This window comes from Thermobia domestica, chromosome 13 (genome assembly GCF_964235325.1).
Source record: "Thermobia domestica chromosome 13, izTheDome1.hap1.1, whole genome shotgun sequence".
Classification (NCBI taxonomy): Eukaryota; Metazoa; Arthropoda; class Insecta; order Zygentoma; family Lepismatidae; genus Thermobia; species Thermobia domestica.
The window spans coordinates 148018299-148046275 of NC_137466.1; the positions used below are offsets into that span (position 1 = coordinate 148018299).

Sequence of the window (27977 nt, forward strand, 5' to 3'; positions counted from 1 at the left end):
AAGACGCATTTATTGTGAATTTAACCCTGCAACCCTCACGCGGGGTAAATATGACCCCAGAGGGATATTTTTTTGTTTGGCTCTCTCCTAGACAGTTGACAATTCTGACCCGGCCACCCTACTAGCTGTCTGTTGTATTGTCTACTTCAAGGCCAACAATTAGTTAGTTGTTTACTGCAACATTTTTCGTACACAACAAATAGGGCCTACGTTTAATATAAAGTGGGGTCACTGTGACCCCACGCGAGGGTTGTTGATACCTAACACCGCGCGAGTGGTGCAGGGTTAATCAATATGATTTTTTAAATTGTACTTTGAAAAAATAGGACTATATTTCACAAAAAAATACGATATTGAATTTTGTTGCCCATGCCTCAGAATATGACCAAACTGTTTCTTCTTCCAATTATGCTTGAACACTGAAGAAAACATTGTTTACAGGATATATGGTGAATATTCCATTAAATCCGATAGCTCACTTTGAGGTGCATAAATTCCTTAGCAGTCAAATGCACCGATTCATATTCTAAATTTAGATCTATCAAGCATGAGAAAGAGATTTGACATCAAGTTTCTAGCTTTATCTACGTTCGTTAAACAGTAGGCGGGAATAGAGCAGTAAAAGGTCATCCTAACTTAAAGAAAAAGAAAAGTGAACACTACAGCTGATATTATTATTATTCTTTTTAAACATATATAATGCACTTTTTATGGAATTTCTACCATCGTATCGCCTGGCAACCTTGAACGTGACTCCTCGCTTCAGGTGAAGGAGGAAGGCAAGTTGTTGCAGAACCAGCCCGTGACGGGTTATACGTATAGTGGTGGTAGTACAGTGGTTGTGGATCGGCGGAGCGGGGAGGAGTGGTTTGATGTCTGCTGTGGCTTCACCCCCCTTCCCCTTCCACCTTCATCCTTCTTTCGAGTGACAGCAGAGACGTAAGTGTACTTACTTGCAGGTGCGATTGCATTCGGCTCAACGCTCTCCAGCCTTGCTTCTGGTGCACACAAGGCAAAGACTATCAAAAGCGAAGTGAATAGACATTCGCCTGAGTACCCACACAACATACCGCAAGTCGCTCTTGATAATCTTCCACGTGATTAAAAACCCTTTCAGTTTCATACACGTATAAATAAATATACACAATTGAAACAAACGACATTCATAAAACATGAAGATGCATGTGCATATACGTATAGTGAGAACTTAAGTGTTTGTGCTACTGATATTTTATTTACTTAGTGGTGCTGCAAATATTATTATTATTTTAAAATTAAATGTTAGTTTGTGCGGTTGTGTGTTAGTGTGTTATTTGATAACGTGATGTGCTAGTGTCTGTGAGTTTATTCGTGTATGTTTATTTTCTTTCTTGTGATATAAAGTGCATGTATGTGTATGTGTGTGTGTGTGTGTGCATGATGCATGTATGAGCATGCATCATTTGCCCTCATACCGGATGAGATAATGAAGACTGTGGAAGAATGATAACCTATGGGTGGACGTTCGCAAGATGATTGCTGTGGAATTCGTTGATGTAAGTAATTAAATATTGGCCATACTTTAATTTTGTTGTGCTTTTTAAAACACTTTGGATGCAGAAGGTCGGTACAGAACCATATTGTGCTTCCAACATTTAAATTATACATACTATTTACGGACCACTAAAAGTGCATATTTTTCTTTATAGGGTACGTTTTTAATTCGGCTACTGGTGTTTCCAATTCTATCTTGAAGCAATGTAAGACGTGTTCAGCGTAGGAATCAAATCATAAATACATCCTCTTGAAACTAGGGGTTGATCCGGGTCTTCCAAATCAAAGATGTCATTTTATTTTTTCTGAAATTGTCGGTGTACGCATGGTTTGGCAGAACAACAGAATGTGCATTGACCTTTATTTGTGGTATGTGACCGGGGAAACCCCAAGAAAAATGCAGATGATGAATAATCTAAAGTCACAAACTAATGACAGTATTAAAAAAATATATATATTGTATGAAGTCGAAATTTTTCTTTCATCAAAATAGGCTTTCATATAAAATTATATAGATATAGTGTATATGTCTATATTACCACAAGGGGAAGAAAAGCAATTTCTCAATGTGTATCACCAGAATTTCAGGGTAGTGGAAAAATAGTTGAAACTAGTGACACCTAGGAGACGAAAGAATTGAAGCTGTGTCGTCTCGACTCAAAAAAAGGTGTCTGTATTGAAAGAGATCTATTTCATCTCTGGTGGTGGGCAACCCTAGTGACTGAAACATTAAAATCAGTTAACTAGCAAGTTAAAAAATTACATAAAGAGATATATAATTTATACAAGAGAAATTCATCTTTAATCAAGGTCGTTCACTGGCGGGAGGAGAGGGATGTCAGGAATCAATACCATTGAGGAAGTTTAGTTTTTTTTTTTTTTTTTTTTTTTTTTAAAGGGGAGTTTAATAGAGGAATTTTAGGATGTGTCTTGCATTGTTACATACCAAGGATAAGATTGATCAGGAGTGTAAAATTTGAATGAGAAATGGCACGTTTCAAGCAATTGTGGTTTTCGAGATCTCATTGTCCACAGGATTGGAGACAAACATATAAACTTTTCTTTGGAGACAAACACATAAACCTGTCATTTTAATTAACATATAGATAATACAATAATGAGGCTTAATAATGCAGTCCCAATTCAATCACTGCTTTCCGAACAGGAAAATGATAAACTATTCCATACATTACATAATGTGAAATATAGGTCTACTTTTATGACCTTTAGTGTATCACACATTTGAACTTCACGTGTGTGAATTCTACCATCTCCTCTTCTCAGGATAATATTTTCTGAAGTACAGATGGTGAGATAAAATATATACAATTTTCTGTTCTGAATTCTGACTCTTTTGGAATCGTGCAAGCTGGATTCCTCCTGGACTCTCATCCAGAAATATATGTACGGTTAATAATAAAAGAGAAATTAGTAGATTTACAGTAGAACGCGCATGCAAATAGCGTAATATGATGTAATTTCCATATGAGTTGATGCAATTGTTTCTGACAGTTGAAAGGAAAAGTTTATTTATATAATGAAATAAGTCTCGTTCCCAAGCGTTTTGTTCTGAATGTTTGTGTATATACTACAATACTTGCTCACTTCAATACAAAAAGCTTCCGTTCACGGTCTACTGGTTAACAAAGAGACGTAAGAAGTATTTGAAAAGTAACAGGAGGTTTGTGTTATGCTCAGTAGCGGTTCTTGAGGGACGTCACATTGCTCAAAATTAACATTTTATTGCTAAAGGTAAAAGAATTAGTACACATTTTATCGCTACAAGCTAAGGAAATAAATACACAATTTATCGCTATAAGCTAAGCGAATTAGTACACATTATTAAGAGTATTTTTGAAGGGGAAATTAATAGAGGAATCGCTACAAGCTAAGGGAATTAGTACAAATTTTATCGCTACAAGCTAAGGGAATTAGTACACATTTTATTGCTACAAGCTAAGAGAATTAGTGCACTTATTAAGAGTGTTTTTGAGGGGGAAATTAATAGAGGAATCGCTACAAGCTAAGGGAATTAGTACAAATTTTATTGCTACGAGCTAAGGGAATTAGTACACATTTTATTGCTACAAGCTAAGAGAATTAGTGCACTTATTAAGAGTGTTTTTGAGGGGGAAATTAATAGAGGAATCGCTACAAGCTAAGGGAATTAGTACAAATTTTATCGCTACAAGCTAAGGGAATTAGTGTACCCTTTATCGCTGCAAGCTGTTTACAAGAATTAGTTTTCCTTCCTTATCTTGTAGCGATAAAATATTAACTTTAACCATGTGACTCCCCTCAAGAGTCGCCTTTAGTTGTGCTGAATAAGACTGGTGTATTTTCAAAAGTGCAAAACGTTAGAATCCTGTCCTACTCCCAATTACATATATCATCTTCTCTATATGCAATACCATCATTCTGTACAGTGGCTGCGAACTAAAAGGACTGTCTTCCGTCCCGCAGAACTAAAAGGAAAGAACTATGCAAATCGAGTTTCAGAGTTTGCAGGAGGAAATGACAACCATAGGCTTACCCTGCTAGACTAAAATGAGGACCTATTGTATTAATATGTTTTAAACATGTATTTGATATTATTTATATGCTTTATCAAAAATCAGCTTATCTTCTAACCTATAGACAGTATTACATGTATTCAATATAAGGGCAAAAGACTAATTTAAAAAGTTTTCAAAAAATAATCACTGATGTTGAAGAGCCCGATCACCTATGGAGCCTTTTGATATTAATAAATGGGAAGAAAAACGTATGTAAGTTTGAAAATGTTAAATTTATTTAGTTTTTCAATTATTTATTTATTTTTTAAATGCAAATAGAAGTGAATGGGACATAAGTAGATACCGTATAGGATTTTTATGCACTTGAAATCCTTGAAATATGTAAGCAACTGTGCTGTTAAATGTGTTAAAATATGCACTTAATATGCATTTACAATGTAATAAATGAGAAAGCATCTTCAAACATGCAGCAAATTTGTGTTAAAGTTTTGCGGGTGAAATGTATAATCGAAAATGTACTTTTACCTTTGAAGGATTTTTCTTCAGAATTTATTTTTATGACAGTTACAGTTTGTATAATCCTTACATTTTAAAACACACACAAATTATGAGATTAAAATAAAGAAAGTAATATGAGAACACGTCTTTAGTTTCTCTTCATATGTGTATTTTCGAGTGCATGTACTTTATACAAAATAATACAAGCCCCACTTTTCTGCATGTTTTCACTGAAATAAAAAAAGTTAAAGATTCATTCCTTCCCGTACCGGTAATTAGCCTTCAGTGTACCACAAGATGTTACTCTTCACTTTTTGGTGATATTTGAAAATGACCTGTAAATATCAATAAATGTTACTGGGCAATATTTATCGAGAAAAGCAAGTTTAGTACCTATATTTTCTGTTAAGTTGAACCCTTGAAGGCATTTTCCAATGGGTTCAATTGTTTTGGGGTCGGAGTTTCTCGTAATAACATCCGTCAATTTCCTTTCCATAGAGCGCCCGAATTTCCCAGAAACTGACTGCAGCTCGTGCTGAACTTCATTAACTAAGAGTTAAGCATCCATTGAGCAGCATTCGTTGCGTTAAATTGTGACACTTTCTTGTGCCTCTTTTCTCTCGCGACTTCGAGTCCCAGTGGGATTGTGAAGTTCGGATCCCATGTTAAGTTCGTAGGTTCTTTATTTAGCCTCGATTCTGAAAGGATCATTAAGCTGCAAATGAACTGTCTTTTTCATCACATATGTTGCATTGCATAGAGCCCTCTCTTGGTTAAATTGTTAACTGTCTTTTGTTAGTGAGACATGGATTCGATTTCAGGTAGAAGTGTATGTGTTTCTGATTTCTCTTTCACTTACGTCCGCATCTCACACGGCTTTGGCAGTGAAATGTAAGTTAAATTTGCAAGCAAATCTGTCACTTCTTTTTGGGCGATGGGCACTGTTGACAGTGATAAAGCGCTCACCTCTGGAGTTAGAAGTCCCTGGTTCGACCCCAGACCATATTAGTTTGTATTAGACAACACTTTGGCCTTGACTTTTCCCGAGGTTTTCCCTTTTCTTCCCACATTCTTACTCCACAAAATATTTCATAATCGTTCACTGTTATTAATCACCCGTTTCCTTTACCTCACCAACATACATAATAGTGGGAAGTAAAATTACATATCTTATTAAAATATTGAATATACTTGTATTGAGTTTATTTACTGAATGAGGAATTTGAGCTTAATCACATGATTGATAACTTATATATATTTAGTTATTAAGTGGTTGAACCATAAAGACTGTAGGCGCAACACTAAAGTTACGAAGTTCAACGCACCAAAGTAATAACTTAATGACGTTTTCCAAAGATCTCGAGGACATTTGTGTGTTTAAAGCATCGGAAGTTGCCGTTTTGTTTTATTGGTGTTCATAACATATTCGTTTGCATGTCTAATTATGAAGTGTAAAGTATTGAACTTTTCATATATTATCTGTATTTACTCATTACATTTTCCCCCCTAGTGATTTTTCTTTTACCTCGAACCTATCACCGAAATAGCATAACAAAGATTTCTAAGAAATGCAGGGTTGGACCCATCTGAAAAAACCCACTTTAAAACCCACCTGGGTTTTTGACCTATTTGTTAGTATATTATTGATACAACTAAGGTGATCACATTGTAAGTGATTTTTATCAGATTTTAGACTTTCCTTGGGCGAATTAGAGGCTTTCACGTTAAGGTATACAACAACATTCAACATAAGACCTTTATAAAGTTCTGAATGCACTAAATATTAAAAAAAAAAAAAAAAAAAAACTTACCTTAGCTTGAGATAGTTAAAGAACAAATTAATGTATGGATTATGCTTATAGCCTATTCGAAGTAAAATAAGCAATTTTGTACTTTAAAAAATATTTTCCGTGAATAGTATGCTCGTCGACTTGGCGACACCGAGGGACATTATCACTCATACGCTTGACGAGTTTAAAATAAGAGGTTCTTCAACTAAAATTTGATTTTCCAACAACAGTAGTTTAGTTCAGTCATTAGTTACTACTCTTCAAATAAGCATTCTGTAGAATCAACACCAGCAATAGCGTAAAAATTCTTGTCAAATTTAAGAAGCTTACTGCTCGGGGTTCCGAAGACTATGTAACGCTTACTATTTCAAGTGCTGAGTTCAAATTTCTGTACTAGTGGAAGTTTTGATGTACATGCCGTGAAAGAAGTGCTCGGGAAATTCCCGAATTAAACGCAGAAGGATCGGAAATTAATACTTCAATAATAAAACTATTACGCTTAAGCCTGCCATACGTCCCGTAAAAAAAGGGAATGTCCCGTTTTTGGGCCCGAGTGTCCCGCGTCCCCGTAAATTTAGTCGGGACAGGGAAATATCCCGTATTTTAACTCTGTTCTATTTCTGCTATCAATATCAGCTTATTCGAAAAGTGAAAAACAAAAAATTCCGACATTGGCTGGGAATCCTGTAATTAGCGAGTGAACAGTACGCTGTTGCATGTAACAGTTTCGAGGAAGTTATAACACCACCCTGTTCGAGTTGATAGCGAGCGAAATTTGCAATGCTACTTTTTCCATTGCACTTGATGGAAACTCGGATACTCTCCGGAACATAAAAAAGATGGCTTTGAGTGTTTCTACATTTACAAACACAGGGAAGATGACTAACCTTTTCTTCAGCAACACATTAGATAAGTTAACAAGAATTATAATCTTTTTTCAGAGGCTAGGGGCACAGAATTGTGCTTTGGTCCACGTCGAAGAAAAATCTGCTTTTCATCAGATTAAACTGACGAACGTAATTTTGGCAGATACAGCCATATAAATATTGCTCAACGCGCGAAAAATATTGAAAGTAGATTGTACCACTGATTTAAATAATCTGCATATTGTTTTCCTGTAAAGCATTTTTATAGCACATCTTTAAGTTTTTAGGCATCTTCAGTCTATACAACTAATTGCAGGGTACGAACAGAGAAAAGCAGCTGCTGCTTAGTGAACTTTCGCCTATTATATTATTGAAAAAAATAAAATAAAATAAAATGAAATCTTTTTGTCTCACGGTTATGCCTGCTATGCTCAAGGTGACGGTGATGATGAGAAATGAATGAAATGACGGAATGAAGAAAGTGGAAGGAAACGAGAATCCCAAGAAAACCCACGCAAAGGTGTTTGTCCACCACAAAGCTCACTTGGCGCGAGCTGGGATCGAACTAGGAACCCCATGCACTAGAGGTGAACGCTCTACCACTAAGCCACCGCGGCCTATTATACTTTTGTTCATAACCAGACTACAGTTCATTGCATTGTGTTGGAAACTTGAGGAAGGGGGGATCTGAGGTGTCCCGTATTCTCATGGAGAAAATATGGCAGGTTTATTTACGCTGGAGGATGTTAATTTCATATAAGACATTTTAAAACATTTATTTATTCCATACAACATGAATTGTATCTTTGTTTTAAATTAATAGACCCCTTTTGGTATTCATATTTGGCGAACGTTAGTCAGGCTTCTGGATGACTTGATCTACATTTGTTCGTTTGTCTGCCGAGCTCCTTCATGGCTATGCGGTTAGTGTACGCTTCTTCGGCGTGGGATCCGGGTTTGCTTCCCGGAGGGAGCTCATGTGGTTTGGATTCCACGTTAATCAGTAGGTCCCGTCTCATATAGTCTCGCTGCTGAAAGGGACGTTAAACACAAAATCAACTTAACTCGTTTGTCTGCCTCTACCACACACACTACAGGGTACAACTTTCGGCCTTTGAAGTTAAAATTTTCAGAATACAAGCACGAGACATTCTAAATTTCCTGTATAGACTTTGGCGGCATACCAACGTAAAATATCAAAATGGCGGCCATTTTTTCAAAACCGCAAGTATCCATGCTACGAAGCGCAATTTTCAGTCTTTTAAATTGAAATTTTGACGGTGGAAGCACGAAATATGTTAAATTTGCTGTATAGATTTTCTCGGCGATCGAATGTAAAATTTCAAAATGGCGACCATTTTTTCAAAACAGCAGTAAGTAGAAAATTGTTGCAAGTTGTGACAATGACAGTCTTGAAATATAAATCACATTTTAACACTTTTACCCCAAAGACATTGAAATATTTCGAAAAAATCCGAAAATACCCGAAAAAACCCATATGGGTCCAGGTGGGTTGGGCTTTTTCAAAAAAGCTTGGTTTTTTTCAAACCCTGAAGAAATGTCATTTAAATTACAATTTTGTTACTTAAAAAAAAAGAAAAAAGAAAAATGCATTTGCGAAGATTAGTAAAATATCCTGTGATAGGAGAGGTCACGAAGTTCGTAGCTCGTGACCCGGAAGGAATCACACCCGGTAACCCGGCTGGGATCGAACTAGCTACCCCAAGCACCTAGTAGTGGGTTTCTCTAGTAGAGTGGTGGTAGATACTCTACTAGTGGGTTTCTATTTCTGTTAGATATATTCACACACGAGTAAATGTAGAGAAACGGTTTCTTTTAAAGTACATTTACAAAAGTATCTATTGGATTGATTGTCTCTAAGTAAATTTGCCTCCTTTTGACAACCTTATCCTTAATCTGCATCCTGTAAGCTATGCCATTACCATAATAATTATCCTACAATTTCCATTTCTGTTTTAGTGATAGGGATGACTCTTCCCTGGCTACTGTGTGTTTCGAAGAAATATGCACATACATGTGGTTCACTAATTTCAAAAGTTACCCCAATCTTTCGTTTGTCTGTTAGACTGAGCAATTCAAACATATCCAGGTATGAATTAATCCAATGTTCTCGGGATTGCTGCCAGAGTAGGTGTTGCTGTGCTGAGCTTTCGTTACCATACAGCGGCAACATCTTCAGAGCTGTGTGATCATATATCATATATCATCGTGATCATATAGCTTCAAGATCATATATCCAGGTATGGTCTAACAGAAGTTCGACACACTGTTACGCTTTAGAAATAGATCAATTATAAAAGTCGTTCATAGTTCGTGAAAACAAAAGTTAACCTTTTCGTTCTCATATTCTCCGAATAAGTTTGTCTTTTTGTTGAAAACATACTGCATTAATTAACTTTACATTAAGGATGTGTAATGTTTAAACAGCCTCTACCATTTATGTGTACTTTAAACCCACAATTTGAAGTTAATTGTTCAATGGGTTTTGACCTTGTATTAGAAAAATTCTGGGATTTGTTATTTGTGAAGAGGTATAGGAAAAGTGCTAACGCTTCAACTGTTTTACGTTTAATACATTTAACCTTTGGTACGAGAGACGGGGTTCGTTTCTCGTTGGAAGTGCATTTGGTTTGAATCTAATGTTGTCCATGAGCCGAGATGAGATGAGATGTGATGAAACTTTCCCGTTTAGTTCTGGAAATTTATGTACAAAATTTATGCTAATTTTTCCCCCTTAATTTTATCTAGAATTTATCAGAATCCTTCCGTGTCATAAAAGGTTCACGAAGGATGTGATAAAACAACGTTAAAATCAATATTTATTATACGTTGATAAATGTTTTTCATTGTGTTCGTTCAATCACTTGATCAATTTATAGTTTTTTTAATATTGTGAATCGTGTAAGACTAGAAAGATATACGAATTAAAGTGAACTAGTGTTGCTCACGAAATTCGAGAAATTTCTTATCTCGTCTCGAATTTGAAGGCTTACTTATCGTATCGAGTCTCGTCTCGTGTGCAACACTATTTGAATCCCAAAATAAACTGAAATTTTACATCTGATAAAATCTTTGGTACTGGAAAAAATATATTAAGACAAATACATCTGAAATACTTCTATGTAGTAACTACGTAATATGTAGTAAAATATTTCTTATCAGAGAATAGCCTATTCATGCAGTTGTCTATTGTTTACCTTAGTCATCAGTCTGATTTAGCCACATGTCTATGAAGCTATGTAAATAAAACAGTGTTTTACTCTGTTTTTTTTTTTTTTAGCCATTTGTGTAAATTATTATTAGGATGGTCCTTATTTTTCGGCTTCTGAGATTTTTTTTCTCACCCCCCTAAAGTGCTTCATTATCAGACTTAAGTAATCCATGTCAAAATTATCTCAATTCAATTATATTAAATTGTGTTCCCAAGCGGTCTTAAGTTTTGAATGCATTTATAATGTACAATATGAGGCAAATGTATCTTGTAAGTTTGGAAAGACAATTGTAAGTTAATATGCATATATTATGACAGTATTGGTTATTAAATGACTAGAGATTAGTGATGAGCAAATGCAAGACCAAGACCAAGACCCGGGTGGTCTTGGTCTTGGTCTTGGTCTTGCACATGCGGTCTTGGTCTTGGTCTTGCACTGGAACCCTCGGTCTTGGTCTTGGTCTTGGTCTTGCACACCTAGTCTTGGTCTTGGTCTTGGTCTTGCATACCCAGTCTTGGTCTTGCTTGCAAGAGTCTTGCAAGTTTTGCTTTTAAGAAATCTATGATTTTCATAAGTAAATTTTACTCTGGATATAAGGGATAATAAATCCTACATTGCGTCAATAGTGAGGGAAATACAATGTATGTTTCTAAATGTAATATATTTTACCTTCGTGTAAGTGTGATGATACTGTACAACATAGGCGATGACCTTTACTTTTTTTTTTCAATGGGTGATCACGCTTCACTACTTATAAGATAAATCACAACATTTCGTAATATTTTTATATGTTTTAACAGATCCAATACACCACTGGTTCCCAAACTGGGGAGGCTACCCCTGACAGTGAGACGCATGAAAGAAAACCAAGACGGCACAGATTACTGAAATACCATAAATTGCAAAATTATTTTTACACTCTAAAGGCGTCAGATTTTTTCTTTCTAACCACGATTAGCTCATCTTTGTATTGAACAAACTCCCAATTAAATATTGAAATTTAGTTTTACTGATTCTAATATGTACTGTATGGGGCAGAAACAAGGACATTACGCAAAAACGATGAAACAGTTAGACTTTCGAAATGTGGGCATGGAGAAAAAAGGAGAGAATCAGCTGGGTTGAACGGAAAACGAATGCGAAGGTTTTAGAAATAGTAGCAGTAGGAGAGAAAAGAAGAATTTTAGATGTAATAATGAGGAGCACATTGGCTGAGGAGGAACTGTATTATGAGGGACGTACTAGAGGAAGGGGGCGAAGGAGATTGTAGTTGAAGAAAGATATTAAGACAGAAAATTGCTACGTTAAGACGAAGAGACTAGCTGAGGACCACAGTCATCGAAGCTTCTCAGCTGCAGCAAGTGACTTGCCAATAATGGCAGAATAGCTATTATTATGACGATGATGATATGTTTTGCAATATTGACCAAAATAGAGAGAAAAAATTAAAATAATAATAATTAAACCTCTTAATATTTTAGAATATGAAATGAAATTAAATTTGTGAGTTTTACGTCCCACGCTTATGCCGGCTAGGCTAAAGGAGACGATGATAATGAAAATGAATGAAAATGGTGGAAAGAAGAAAGTGAGCGGAAACGGGAGAACCCCAAGGAAACCCACGCACACGGTGTTTGTCCACCACAAAGTTCACTTGGCGGGGGCTGGGATCGAACGCGGGACCCCAAACACCAGAGCTGAACGCTCTACCATTGAGCCACCGCGGCCCCAATATTTTAAAATAATTTGAGTGAAAACTGAAAACGACTCAACTGGCTATGTCTTTTGTGTAAACTCAATTTATATCAATACTTTTGACCTACATTAGAAATACATAATAACGGCATCAAACTTTAAGCTATTTGAAATAAGTACGAAATCACTCTCAGTTGTGAATATAGATTATTTATTGTTGTATAATGTTATATCGTTGAATTCTAGATATGCCGTATACCTAAGGGGGCTATAAGTTATATTGATAAACAATTATTCAACGTATAAGCATCCACCTATGAAATCAAACTTGCGGTCACATGCGCTAAGTTTTTGTCAATGTGATGAAAATGTTATTTCAATATTAATTTTATAAGTACACATTAAAAATTTCCAACGGATGCTTGAACCTCAGAGCCAATGCCATACCCATGTAGTCGACATCTATGGTGTACGGAATTGCCGATGTTCAATACTACATTTCTTTAGTTTTGGAAGAAGAACACCATTAATATGTTTTGAAATGAAATGAAATATTACTTTAACGTCCCACGATTATTACACTGAGGCTAAGGGAAACAGTGATGTTGAGATATGGTGGAATGAAGAAAGTACGAGGAAACGGGAAAACCCACGCACAGGGTGTTTGTTCACCAAAGAAGCTCACATAGCGCAAGCTGCGATCGAACCAGGGCCCTATGTACCAGAGGTGCACGCTCTGCCACTGAGCTACCGTGTCCATAACATGCTCTAGTTTATTTTTGCTTATCCACTTCTTATGGACACAACTATTCTTCGTATGATTTCCCAAAATCCAATCATGGGCCGTCGTGAATGATCAAATGATGACCAAAGTAAATCAGACACTGAAGTTATTATAGCTTGTAACAATTCATAGAATTATGCTGTCGGTCGTCTCGTGAACAACCGATTCAAAAAACGACATACTGTAACTATATGTTACAGGAGCAGATCGACTCACATGGATTGCATAAACTACTGGGAATACATTCACTCCGGCGGTATTTTTACTGGAGCCAAGAAGTTCACGTGAAAGATGTAATGATTTTTCCCCTTCCTTTTTACATTCTATAAAAAATCAAGTAGTACCATACTTGTGCAAGACTCTTGCGCAAGAGTCTTGGTCTTGGTCTTGGTCTTGCAGGTATGGTCTTGGTCTTGGTCTTGGTCTTGCAGGTATGGTCTTGGTCTTGGTCTTGCATCGGGATTCCTGGTCTTGGTCTTGGTCTTGGTCTTGGTCTTGCATGCAAGACTCTTGCAAAAACTGCAAGACCAAGAGTCTTGCGCTCATCACTACTAGAGATAAGATGGAAATAATACCAGATGTGTGTTTGTAGTAGAAACCTATCCTAAAACGATATGTCACATAAACCCTTCCTTATTAAAAGTTTTGGGCCTGAATTCAGGATGGCGTACTTCAAAGATGACCGCTATAATGCGGCAATAGATGCGGATCTACTTCCATTAACCCAGTCCAAGAAAAGTCTACCTTTCTCTCATGTTGTACACAGTAAATGCATTCAGAATTTGAGGTCGCTTCGGGCACGTTATAGGTCTTCATTGAATATTAATTTTTCTCATGTGTTATTTTGGTCTTATATGGAACCATTTTAGGGGGGAGACTCAAATAAAATCTGATGTCGAAAAATTAGGACCATCCTAACATATATATATATATATATATATATATATATATATATATATATATATATATATATATATATATATATATATATATATATATAGGGTGAGTCAAATTGAGTGTTACAAGCAAATATCCCGCGAACAATGCAGAGTTGTAGCTAGAGATTTCGGCGCCAGAGGTGAAGTAGAATTCGGCGCCCCCTGCACTCACTTTACCAAGATTTTTTAAAAACATATAAAAACAGTAGCTTTTATTGTTACGCTACGCTGTAATTTTTATCAAGCTACTTGGATAGACCTTCTTCAACAAATGAAACAATCATTATCTATTCTTTTACAAATAAGAGCTACTTCTAGAGGTATATTTAGGACTTTTTCTTAAATTTGACAAAACTACGTTTGGTTGTACACAAATCCACTTGGAGAACAATTACGGAAATTTACAACTGTATACAACATTTTATACTATCGATAAGATTTCAATACATTAAAAACTATGTGTTTTTAAAATGATCGAGATAGGTGAATATCACAACAATCGAATATCACACAAGTATAAAAGTAACCAAGAAAGTTCTGTCGCTTTTTGTGGAAGTCTGTGTTTGATTAGCCCTCATACCGTGAGTGGAATGCGAATGGAGATAAGGCGAAGGTCAGTTGTTGGTGTGGGTATATCCAACATACTACCTGGTTGTGGCAGTTCAGTTACACGATGAACTTGCGTAAGGACAGAGTGAACACGGGACCTCTACAGAGCGTCATAAGGACGTGTATGCTATTCGAGTTCAAACTGGGGTCAAACACCACTGCAGCGAGGTGGAAGATATGCCAGGCCTTTGGTGAGAGTGTCGTGACTGTATACGGACTGTGTGTATACGGACAGTGCAGTGGAGGCTTTTAACAAGTTTAAAGAGGGTGACAAAACACTCGAAGACGCACCACATGCCAGAAGACCAACACATGTACAAAATGAAGATCTTCAGGCAACAATTGAGGCGAACAGTGGCTAGACATGTGAGGAACTGGCACTACAATTCAATGTGAGTGGAGAAACCATTCGGCAGCATCTCCACCAACTTGGGAAGCACTATAAGTTGGGTCGATGAATCTTACATGATATGACTCTGTGCAAGAAGGCAACGCGAGCTGACACTTGTGTTTATTTGCTGTCATATCTGAGGAAAGAGCCTTTTCTGGACAGGGTCTTGACATGGTGAGAAGTGGGTCCTGTACGCAACTCCACGGTTCTGTCATCATTGATTAGCATCCCACGAACCGGTTCTAAAACAGTCGAAACCAGCACTGCACCTGAAGAAAATCCTCCTCTGTGTTTGGTGCACCGGTCGCAGCTTCGTGCATCCGGAACTGGTTCCAGCGGTTCAGTACATAAATGCAATTGCGTACTGTCAGCAGTTGAGCTGTGTTCAAGAAAAACTCAAAACTCTGGAAGGGTTTCCTCCTGTTACATGACACCACTAAGCACAACGTGGCTAGGATGACGCGGGACGCCTTGGATGGGAAACACCATGCATCCGCCATACTCCCCAGACATTGCGTTGACAGAAGGTCGTCGATGCTGTGATCTTCCAGCTACGTCTTAGGTGACATATCGATGTTCGAAGGTGGTAGGCGAAAAAGAGACATTACTTTCTTGGTTACCTTTATAGATGAATACAGAAAAAAATCCTGGCGATACAAATAGTTGATGGAGAAATGATCCCAATAAATTCATTGAAATTGGAAGCATTTCATATGCCAATGGAATAATAATAATGAAAAAAACACTGGTAGTGATTAGTCTTTGACAAAGACGAAATTCGTTAGGTCAAGTTTTGACCCTTTAAGCCTCTACTCTACAACTGCTTGAAGTTCGAATACGTTATTATTATACCCTCTTGTTTACGTTCATTTTTTATATTCCCGCGAAAACAGCAGCTTGCACGTCTCTCTTCACTCCTCTCAATTTCATACCTTCATTCTCATCGTGATTAGTTCGATTGAATATAAAAGTGTGATTAACTAAATAAACTCATCACCATCAAAAGGCCGAACACGTATTTCAGATTTTGAACGTTTCTAATTTTCAAAACGCTTATGAGTACACTTTAAGTCATTACTCGGCACCTTGTACTCTTATATCACATCGTCATTAAAAAATCGTATATAATAATTTTCGTAAAGTAAGGACAAAAACTTGTTGTGATTTTTATTGAAACGTTTGGGTTGCGAGCGGAGCGAGCAAGAAAATTTTCAACATTGCTATTTCTTTACAAACCGACAACAATATTGATTTAGTAGGGCGCCAATGCTTTTATGGGGCACCGCGTCGTTAACTCTTTTCCAATACTTTTTTCTTCTTGCTCGTTCGGCACTCTCTTTCTATCAGCGCCCGGGGCAACCGCCCCGCTCGCCCTCCCCTAGCTACGGCTCTGGAACTATGCGAACTATGCATCAAATAAGAAAAATGTGGAGTCAATTTACAAGGGCCTACAAAATGGGTCAAACACAAGGTTTCTCCTGGCCCCCCATTTTGTACTAAGCATGAAAATAATAGAGAGAAAATTACACTTGTATAAAATATGAATTCCAACCATTTTGCTTTACCATACTGATTGCTTTCAATTGCTTTAACTTCAGTTAACTTCAGAAAAAATGTAATCCATTTCATATTTTATGGGAGGGGAGGAGGATAAACAGTCGTAATTTATCACACGTTAAAAAAAAAAAAAAAACTTGTCTATTACTTTATCCAAAGAGGCTCTGCCACTGGTGGTTGTCTCAAGAACTCCTAATAATGATAATAATGATAATAATACAGTAATAATACTTCTAAGTAATTCAAGTAAATTTACCCTTATAGCTGAACTACGGAAGGGGTTATGGAAATTATGGAAATTAGAATTCTGGAACTTAAATGTTCATACGCTTAATTCAAAAAACTAGACTTTTTCGCATATAAATGATTCCACCGTGTTATTTTCGAATCAATATTTATATACATTAAGTGGTGGAACCCGTCACCTTTCTTTTCGAATGAGATCTACAAAACTGCCGTAAATTCGTAAATTCAGTCTCCCTATTGGTGAAAGTGATGACACGTAAATTTAAAATGTTAAATGGCAATATGGATCTTATGAAATAACAGTTACAGTAAAGTGAACTGATTTTTTTTTTTTTTTTTTTTTTAATGTTGAGCAACTACTAAAATTTTAAGGGTAACAAAATGTCTCAACTACTACATGTATACGTATACAAGCTCAAAGTGTCACCCTGTTCTACGAACGAACTTCCACTGTTTAACAAATGTAGTAGATTCTTATTTTAAAAGTCACAAATATGAATTGTTTCTTAAATAAATGATCATTGGGAAGTACCATCCACTAAAATGTTTAAAGCATGATATACAGAGCCAAGCCAAAAATACAGGATGATCAAAGGTGAAACACTTAGACTAGTGATCATTTTCGAAGGAAACTTTAACACAAGTGAAATTAGTTTTATATTGTGAAACTAGGATAGACTTGCAAATTAATGGAGTTAATAGTTTTAAATTATAAAACCAGAGTAGACTTTCAAGTTAAAGAGATTAATAGTTTTACATTGTGAAACTAGAGTAAAGAGATTAATAGTTTTGCAATGTGAAACTAGAGTAAAGAGATTAATAGTTTTACATTGTTAAACTACGGTTGACTTCTAAATTAAAGGTAGTAGTAGTTTTACAATGCGAAATTACGGTAGACTTCTAAATTAAAGGGATTGACAGTTTTACATTGTGAAACTAGAATAGACTTCTCAATTAAAAGGATTAATAATTTTGCATTGTAATACTAGAGTAGACTTCTAAATTAAAGAGATTGACAGTTTTACATTATGAAACTAGGGTAGACTTCTGAATTGAATGGATTAATAGTTTTACATTGTGAAACTAGGGTAGACGTACAAATTAAAGAAATTAGTAGTTTTACATTGTGAAACTAGAATAGATTTGTAAATTAAAGAAATTAATAGTTTTACATTTAGAGTAGACTTCTAAATTAAAGAGATTGACAGTTTTACATTATGAAACTACGGTTGACTTCTAAATTAAAGGGAATAGTAGTTTTACAATGTAAAATTAGGGTAAACTTCTAAATAAAGGGATTAACCATTTTGCATTGTGAAACTAGGATAGACTTCTAAATTAAACGGATTAATAGTTTTACAGTTTGAAATAAGAGAGACTTCTAAATTAAAGGGATTGACAATTTACATTGTGAAACTAGAATAGACTTCTCAATTAAAGGAATCAATAATTTTGCATTGTAATACCAGAGTAGACTTCTAAATTAAAGAGATTGACAGTTTTACTTATGAAACTAGGGTAGACTTCTAAATTGAATGGATTAATAGTTTTACATTGTGAAACTAGGGTAGACTTACAAATTAAAGAAATTAGTAGTTTTACATTGTGAAACTAGGATAGATTTGTAAATTAAAGAAATTAATAGTTTTACATTCTGAAACTAGGGTAGATTTCTAAGTTAAAGGAATTGATAATTTTACATTGTGAAACTAGGGTAGACTTCTAAATTATAAGGATTAATAATTTTGCATTGTGAAACTAGCGTAGATTTCTAAATTAAAGGGATTGACAATTTTACATTGTGAAACGAATAGACTTCTCAATTAAAGAGATTAATAATTTTTCATTGTAATAAAATTTACCAGATTAGACTTCTAAATTGACAGTTTTATATTATGAAACTAGGGTAGACTTCTAAACCGAATGGATTAATAGTTTTACATTGTGAAACTAGGGTAGACTTACAAATTAAAGAAATTAGTAGTTTTACATTGTGAAACTAGGATAGATTTGTAAATTAAAGAAATTAATAGTTTTACATTCTGAAACTAGGGTAGATTTCTAAGTTAAAGGAATTGATAATTTTACATTGTGAAACTAGGGTAGGCTTCTAAATTATAAGGATTAATAATTTTACATTGTGAAACTAGCGTAGATTTCTAAATTAAAGGGATTGACAATTTTACATTGTGAAACGAATAGACTTCTCAATTAAAGAGATTAATAATTTTTCATTGTAATAAAATTTACCAGATTAGACTTCTAAATTAAAGAGATTGACAGTTTTATATTATGAAACTAGGGTAGGCTTTCAAATTAAAGGAGCTAGTAGTTTTAGATTGTAAAAGTAGACTAAACTTTCAAATTAAATAGATTAATAGTTTTACATTGTGAAACTAGAGTAGACTTCTAAATTAAAGAGATTAATAGTTTTATATTGTGAAACTACGGTTGACTTCTAAATTAAAGGGAATAGTAGTTTTACAATGTAAAATTAGGGTAAACTTCTAAATAAAGGGATTAACCATTTTGCATTGTGAAACTAGGATAGACTTCTAAATTAAACGGATTAATAGTTTTACAGTTTGAAATAAGAGAGACTTCTAAATTAAGCGATTAATAGTTTTACATTTGAAACTAGGATAGTATCCTAAATTAAAGGGACACTGGTATGGAGCGTGGCGCTGTATGAATCAGAGGCGTGGACATTGAGAAAAGCTGAAATATCTAAGCTGGAAGCATTTGAAATGTGGTGTTGGCGCAGAATGCTGAAAGGAAAAGGAATGAAGACGTACTAAAGGAAGCTAATGAGGAACGACAGATCATGAAGATAATAGAAAAAAGAAGAAACAGCATACTTGCCATCTTATTCGACACTCCGATTGGATCACTGTGCTGATAGAGGGAAAGGCAGAAGTAAAACCAGGAAGATGAGACCAAGGATGGAATATCTAGATGCAGTTACGAAGAAGAGGCCTTATCAAAGTACAAGTTAAAACAGCTCTACCAAGCGAGAGAAAAGTTTTAAAATTTCCATGTTGCCCACCAACCTATGGTTGCGGTGAACAAGAAGAAAAATATTTTTACATTGTGTAACCAGGGTAGACTTCTAAATTAAAGGGGTTAATAATTTTATATTGTGAAACTAGGGTAAACTTCTGAATTAAAAGGAGGAGGAGTTTTACAATGTGAAATTAGGTATATTTCCAAATTAAAGTTATTAATAATTTTACATCGTGAAACTAGAAAAATGAAATGAAATCTTTGAGTTTTACGTCCCACGGTTATGCCGGTTAGGCTAAAGGAGACGGTGATGATGAGTAATGAATGAAATGGTGGAATGAAGAAAGTGGGAGGAAACGGGAGAACCCCGAGAAAACCCACGCACACGGTGTTTGTCCACCACAAAGTTCACTTGGCGGGGGCTGGCATTGAACCCGGGACCCCAAGCACCAGAGGTGAACGCTCTACCACTGAGCCACCGCGGCCCCAAATCGTGAAACTAGAGTAGACTTCTAAATTAAATGAACTAATAGTTTTACGTTTGAAACTAGGACAGGATCCTAAATTAAATAGATTAATAGTTTTACATTGTGAAAGTAGGGTAAACTTCTAAATTAAAGGTATTCAGTAGATGAAACTAGAAGTAATATATTTATTACTTCCGGTTTTAATAGGGGGATGAAGGCTAAGATGGAACTTATTGTTTGGACACTGAATTCATACTCATTATGTAACCAAAGACCACTAATGGGATGCACCACTGTATGGATGCGATAAATCTGTAAAACTGCCAGTTTCATTTGAGGGCTGGTGTAACATAAAATTCGTTCGCGGGACGCTAAATCCACATTTAATTTCGCCTATCGAGATAAGTACATTTTCAAATTCTAGACGAGAAACATGACAATTTTTGTCTCATTTTCACGATGAGAATCAAGACGGGAAATATTTCGAGTCTCTATGGGCAACACAATTTCACCTAAGTCTTAGATCTCAATGTTACCTGGATCATGATATAATTATTATATAAAAACTACATATAAATTCATAAAATGATTTTACGAACACAATGAAGAGTATTTATATTATAGATAAACCACATTGACTTGACACCTAGTCTCTTCCGTTCCAAGCGGTGCTGTCGACTGAAGGAATTCTACTCGCATTCTCTCGCTTAGCAACAGCTGAACCCTTATTGACTCAACGCATGGGTGTGTCGAGGGTGTGAGCTTTAGTTCGCATTTTTGCCACGGATCAAGACATTTTAGGAGCACTATCATTTATAGATACGCACTCAAGTCATCAGACAATACACTTCAGCAATAAATGTAGTAATAAATGTTTTTGTATATATATATCACATAATTTGTGAACTTCTCATGACGCAAAAAAATTCTGATAACTTATATAGATGAAACTAAGGAAAAATCACGGCATAAATCTCCCTGTCGGAGGTATAGTATACTATGTCTATTTTTGTCAAAATTCAGTTTGTTATACATAACGTATCAATAAAAATTACAATAAATGCAAATCAACTAAACTCTGGTACATAAAGAACATAGTGATAACGTATTGTTATAATAGTTCAACAAACAATAGCAGAAAATAAATAAAAGCAACAATCGACATGATAAAATTGATCTCCTGTAAACTTAGACAAAATGTGACACAGTGTCCTATAGGTCTACCTGTGAGTGGGAGAAATTTTGTGTATAAATTTATAAGGCGAGACAAAAACGAAGAAAGCTTTCCGAGAATCAAAACGAGACGAGACAAGAAAACTATATTTCTCGTCCCGTCTCATGAGAAACACTATCAAAACCAGAAAACAACCTGTCACTATCTCTTACATTTAGTTCTCTGACACATGTAAATAGAGGGACGAAGGGAAAGATTCATACTATAAGAATTCCAGTTCTTATGCATAGCATACGTAATTTGAAAGGAAAAAATAAAATAAAATATGCCACTGAGCCTTGATGTGCACTGATGAATCCCAACATGTAGTGTCTATCTGACTCTGATATCGTTATTGAATGAAATTAAAGTAAAATTTATACATGACAATTTGCATATTTGGTTCGTGTTGTATGTAGTATGTGTGTGTCTAATCTGGTTTTGGAGTAAATCTTCGTTGGGAAGTCAGAGCATCTCGACAGCTGACGGATTGAATTATTGGATTTTGAACATAAATCTTCCCTTCCAATTACGTACAGCGTTTACACTTTTGACCTTTTGCTTTGCTTTTTATTTTTATTTTTTTTAATGAATAAGCTTTGCTTCATCAGTCTTGAAAAATGCATCTAGCCTATAATCTAATTTATTTATAACACTAATTTGTGATGCTAATTAGAGATTAGTTCTGGAAGAATTGCTCGGAGAATTATCCTTAAGCTTATAAGCACTTTAGATATTTTTTTATCAGAGATTTTTTTTATCATCACTGTTTTGATATTTCATGTAATCAAATTTAATGCGCCAAAATTTAATGTGAAAAACTCATCTATCTTATGCTTTATTGAAACATCTCTTATCTATTTTGTTTAAGTGCTTTTTTCTGTTTGTACCTGTTTTTAAGTGATGTTACAATCAAAAAGCAAGCTATAATCAGTTGTAATATAGTATTAGCTGTATGAGAAGTGAACCTATAACACTAGTTAACAAATTTAAACTTTTTGTTTGTTACATGAGAAAAATCACCTGATCTTAAAGGAACGTTTTGCGCTGAATTCGAATATGCACTCGGTTTCTCTCCATCACGTACAGTTTTCCCGTAACAGAGGGATTTTCGGGAAATTCCCTCAAAAATTTCCCTTTTTCAGATATTTTATTCCCCTAGCTCCTGTCCCCTTACATATAGTAACATAGAAATTATACCTAAGTATACCTTGATTTATATTTAATAAACCCTAAAAGTTTCGTAAAAATCGCTTTGTTCTTTCTAGAGAAATAAATATATTTGCATGTATACTGTGTGCACTGTTTATTGCACCTGATAGTAATGCTTTCAGATCTCCTGAGTTGGGGTAAAAACGATTTGCTTTATTACTACAAACACAGACATAAAAATGAATATTTACAATAGTCAACAACACACTTGTATCGCTCTCTGTAAATTAGAAACGTGTATAAAAATAGAATGTAGTTAAGGGACATTCTAAAAAAAGCAAATACACAATAAGTTATCCCAACGTTAAATCCGCAATTAGACCTATTCCGCACGGGGATGAACTTCCACTTCCCGAGCTTCCTACCAACTGGGAACAGATATGGCCAAAAGACTCTGATGATGATCATGACCTTGATGAACCTTCGACATCAACATGTACATCCAAGGATCCAACGTTCATCCCTGACTGTGTTCGCGAGCCACATTTCATCCGGCAATGTGAACTTAATGACCTAGTCCGTGATTTGCACCTGACAAAACAAGAGGCGGAACTTCTGGGATCAAGGCTCCAGCAGTGGAACTTATTGGATGCAGAAACGAACATATCAGTGTACAGGAAAAGGCATGTTCCATTTTCAAGCTATTTCTCAATGCAAGATAATGTGTGCATATGTACGGATATAAGTGGGTTGATGGCGGAGCTAGGAATTCCTTACGTTCCAGAAGAATGGAGGTTATTTATCGACGCGTCAAAGGTCAGCCTTAAAGCTGTCCTTTTACATAATGGAAATAAAAAACCTTCTATACCACTTGCGCACTCAGTGAAGATTAAGGAATCCTATGACACCATGTCAACTTTGCTAAATCTTATAAATTACAAGGACCATTGTTGGCAAATATGTTGTGATCTCAAGGTAGTTGGTATTTTATTAGGACTGCAGTGCGGTTACAATGTTTTTTATGTTCATGGGATAGCCGAGCTGATGACAAACATTATGAAGTGAAGGAATGGGAACCTAGAGTGAATTACGTACCTGGAGAATGCAACGTCAAATACGCTCCTTTGGTAGATCCTAATAAGATATTACTACCGCCACTTCATATCAAGTTAGGACTTATGAAAAACTTTGTCAAAGCCATGGACACATCTGGTGAAGGTTTCAAGTATTTGCGAGATAAGTTCCCTAACCTGAGTGATGCTAAGATTTCAGCGGGAGTGTTTATTGGTCCCCAAATTAGGAAATTAATGCTTGATGATAGCTTTGACAGCAAGTTAAACAGTGCTGAGCTAGCTGCCTGGACAGCATTTAAGTGTGTTGTGTTCAACTTTCTGGGCAATAACAAAGCTGAGAGTTACACAGAAATCGTACAGGACATGATACAGAAATACAAAGAGTTGGGTTGTAGGATGTCTTTAAAAATCCACTTTTTGCACTCCCACCTCAGCTTCTTTCTTGCTAACCTAGGTGCTCTCAGCGACGAACAGGGGGAAAGATTCCACCAAGATATAATGGCAATGGAGAAAAGGTACCAGGGACGATGGGATCCTTCAATGATGGGGGACTATTGTTGGGGTCTTGTTAGAGAATGCAACATTTCTTACAAAAGAAGGAAGTAGTGTACGTTTTTGTAACCCAATGGAAGTTTCATATATTGTGATAGTTTTGATTGTCTTTTCATGACCTTTTGGTACATTTGTATTATTGTTTATTGTAAATTGTCACACTTGTAAATTATATTGTATTATATTTTATATATGTGTTTGTGGTAATAAAGCAAAACGTTTTACCTCAACTTAAGAGATCTGAAAGCATTACTATAAGGTGCAATAAACAGTACACACAGTATACATACAAACATATTTATTTCTCTAGAAAGAATAAAGCGATTATTACGAAACTTGGAGGGTTTGTTAAATATGAATCAAAGTATACTTAGGTATAATTTCTATGTTAGTATATGCAAGGGGACAAGATCTTGGGGTGTAAAATAAACGAAGAGGGAAATTTTTGAGGGATTTTCCCGAAAATCCCTCTGTTACGGGAAAATCGTACGTGATGGAGAAAAACCGAGTGCATATTCGAATTCAGCGCAAAAAGTTCCTTTAAGAACAGGTATTTCCTTTTATGTAACAAAACCTTTGTTAACTAGTGTAATTTAACGTGGGATCCGAACTACATGAGTTGCTGGCCGGAATTGAACCCGGGTTTCCCGCGTCAAAGGCATGTGCGCTAATTATATAGTCACGAGGGAGCGCTAATAATAAATAAATAAATAAACGAATTGTTTGTTCGTACAGATCAATGCCACAAAACTACTACTGCCAATGTAGTACTATATTTCCAGTAAGATTATGTACAATGCAAATGGTAATAATCTCCTCTACTATGACCGACATATTTTTAAATCACAATGTTTACAATTGTTTACAGTTAGGGTCAAAGACGGCTTCATCCGCAGTCAGGGTCTAGACGGTTACATCCTCCGTCAGGGTCTAGATGGCTACATACTCTCTCAGGCTCTAGACGGCAACATCTTTTTGTAAGGATCTAGAGCTAGATAGTTACTGTAAGGAAAGATATGTACACTCATGTCCAAAATGATTGTCGCATATCTATAACTGTCTTTCTGTAAGAATATAATTTGATAATGATTTCGCAGGGTACTTTTAATACTGATACTATGTGTATAATCGGGAAATATATATTTGTGGTAAATTTCATAGGAAAAGAATTATAAATACGAAAATTAGAATGAGTATAACAAAATGTTGCTAAATGGACAAGAAAGTTTTATTTTCGTTTTATTGTTCTTCTTTACTGCTCATTTGACATGAAATTTGCCACATACAGCTCACAGATGACGAGAAGAACCCAAGCAGAAGTAGTGTGACGTAGGTATGGCTCGCCCACTTTTCGCACGGGGGTTTCAGATGACACCACGGAATAGCACATAGATAACTACCCGGAGTAGTAGACGACATCTAACAAGGAAGGGACACACAGTGGCTCCGCTGAGATCCAAACGAGACAATTATGTTTGCATTTGAAATGCTATAACTAGATGAATCCCAAAGTTATACGTGCCACGGGGCGGAATATCGTGAGTTACAACATATTTTGTAATGTAAGAACTACAAAAAATTACCTGGCAGAATAGTTTGAACCGAGTCATTTGTTCGGAAACGGTTGGGCAAGTGGAAACCTCGGCCAACACGTATCCCATTATTTTTAACGACAAACTTTTTGAGGTGAAAAACTTTGTCCCAGGGTCCCTAGCAGGGTCCCAGATGGGGTCCAACTCAAAATTTTCAAATGGCAAGGGGAGTTAAGTGGCACATCATTTGAAAGCTGCTGTAAAATGAAAGAAAATGCAGCAAGTCTCGACTCTCTACAAAAACCCTGTGTAAAATGGCGACGGGTCAAAGTGTAAACAAAAACTTAATTGAAAAGTCCATGGTCACCCCTATAAATCGGAAACGGTAAGACAAATATGAAAATACTAAAGGAAGTATGGCATTATTTTCAAAGTACAACGATTTAAGTTAAAACGTCTTGTCCCATGGTCCCCACATGGTTCCAGGTGGGGTCCAACTAAAAAGTTTCAAATGGCAAGAGAGGTAGCACATCGTTTGAAAGCTCTTGTTAAGTGAAAGAAGATGGAGCACGTCTTGACTTTCTACGATAACCCTGTCCAAAATGCGGAAGGTCAAAACGTAAACAAAAGCTTAATTGAAAATCTATGGCCACCTTGAATCCAAGATGGTTGCTTAAAACCTATATCGAAAGGATAAGCATACCAAACTGCTGAAGCTACGAAAACCAAATTCGGCATAAATGTTGATTAGTAGGTGACGAAAATACACGAAATGTTCAAAAACGCGACATATTGAGTTCAAAATACCGCACTATGTATCGAACGTATGTCCAGCTCACACCACTTGTGTTGGAGAAGAGAAATGTGGTACTTACGTTTATGGTTAATAGATGATATCCACAAAATATAAAAAAGTATAATCTGTAATCCAATATGGCGTGAAAAATTAGTTTGTATATAAGTATGTTATGTCTTGGAATACTGTGACACAGCTCGATGTACTGAAATGACTTACACATGGTTTGGTACTACTCGCCAATCTTGCAAATGATTTTTTTTTTTTTTTTTTTTTGTATATTTGATATTGCTTGAAGTATTGCGATCAAACCAACGAATGACATGCAAATGTAACCATCACGAATACGTTAAAATAGAGCCCCCAACCTACTGGTGCAGCAAGTCCTTTATGCGTGAACTACTTATGACAAAATTAGAAAAATATCCGAAGGTATTCAACTTTTGTTTAGCAGTATGAGTAGGAAGTCAGAGTTGTGTGTTCATCGCATATTCGTTATATTCAAGTAAATGATGCCGAGAGAACCGTGACGAACGTGCATTAAGAACAAAATATATATGGTGTTGTTACCGAATGAAATAATAGTTGAAGTGAATAGAAATTCAATTCTTCTTTAGTTTTCATATTGTTTCTAAATACATAATAGAGAAAGAAAAGAGATTCAGATTTGTACTGTTATGAATGACATAGGCTTTAAGTGGCCATCTTGGATTCAAGGTGGCCATAGTTTCTCAATTAAGCTTTTGTTTACATTTTGACCCGCCGCAATTTTGGACAGGGTTGTAGAAAGTTGAAACTTGCTCCATCTACTTTCATTTAACAAGATCTTGAAAACGATGAGCTACTTAATCCCTCTTGCCATTTGAAACCTTTTAGTTGGACGGCACCACCTGGGACCCTGTGGGGGCTCTGGTACAAGACGTTTTAACTTAAATTGTTGTACTTTGAAAATAATGCCACACTCCCTTTTTTATTTTCACATTTGTCTCACCGTTTCGAATTTATAGGAGTGACCATGGACTTTTCAATTAAGTTTTTGTTTATTTTTTGACCCTCCACCATTTTGCACAGGGTTGTCGTAGAGAGTCGAGACTTGCTGCATTTTCTTTCATTTTACAACAGCTTTCAAACGATGTGCTACATAACCCCCCTTGCCATTTGAAAATTTTGAGTTGGACCCCGTCTGGGACCCTGCGAGGACCCTGGGGAAACTTTTTTAATCAGAAAAAATGTGCCCTTGAAAATGATGGGATACGTATTGTCCGAGTTTTCCATTTACGCAACCGTTTCCGAACAAATGACTCGGTTCAAACTATTCTTCCAGCTTTGTAGCTTTTATATTACAAAATATGTTGTAACTCACGACATTCCGCCCGGTGGCACGTATAACTTTGGGATTCGTCTAGTTATAACATATCAAATGCAAACACAATTGTCTCGTTCGGATCTCAGCGGAGCCACTGCCTGACCCTTCCTTGTAAGTATAGACCACACCTCAAAAACCGAAAATGTTCTTGACCGTGTCGTTGACCT

The 27977-nt window shown here is 35.8% G+C and overlaps 1 protein-coding gene across 1 annotated transcript in view; it reads left to right on the plus strand.

Moving 5' to 3' along the window:
* The first annotated feature begins 856 nt into the window (after window positions 1–856).
* Window positions 857–27977, plus strand: part of LOC145668634 (EGFR adapter protein-like) — a 1410624-nt gene continuing 1383503 nt past the window's right edge. Inside the window, exon 1 of the mRNA XM_081736675.1 lies at window positions 857–1535. Coding sequence (XP_081592801.1) covers window positions 1512–1535 — 24 coding nt within the window. The 5' untranslated portion in view covers window positions 857–1511. The remainder of the gene's footprint in view (window positions 1536–27977) is intronic.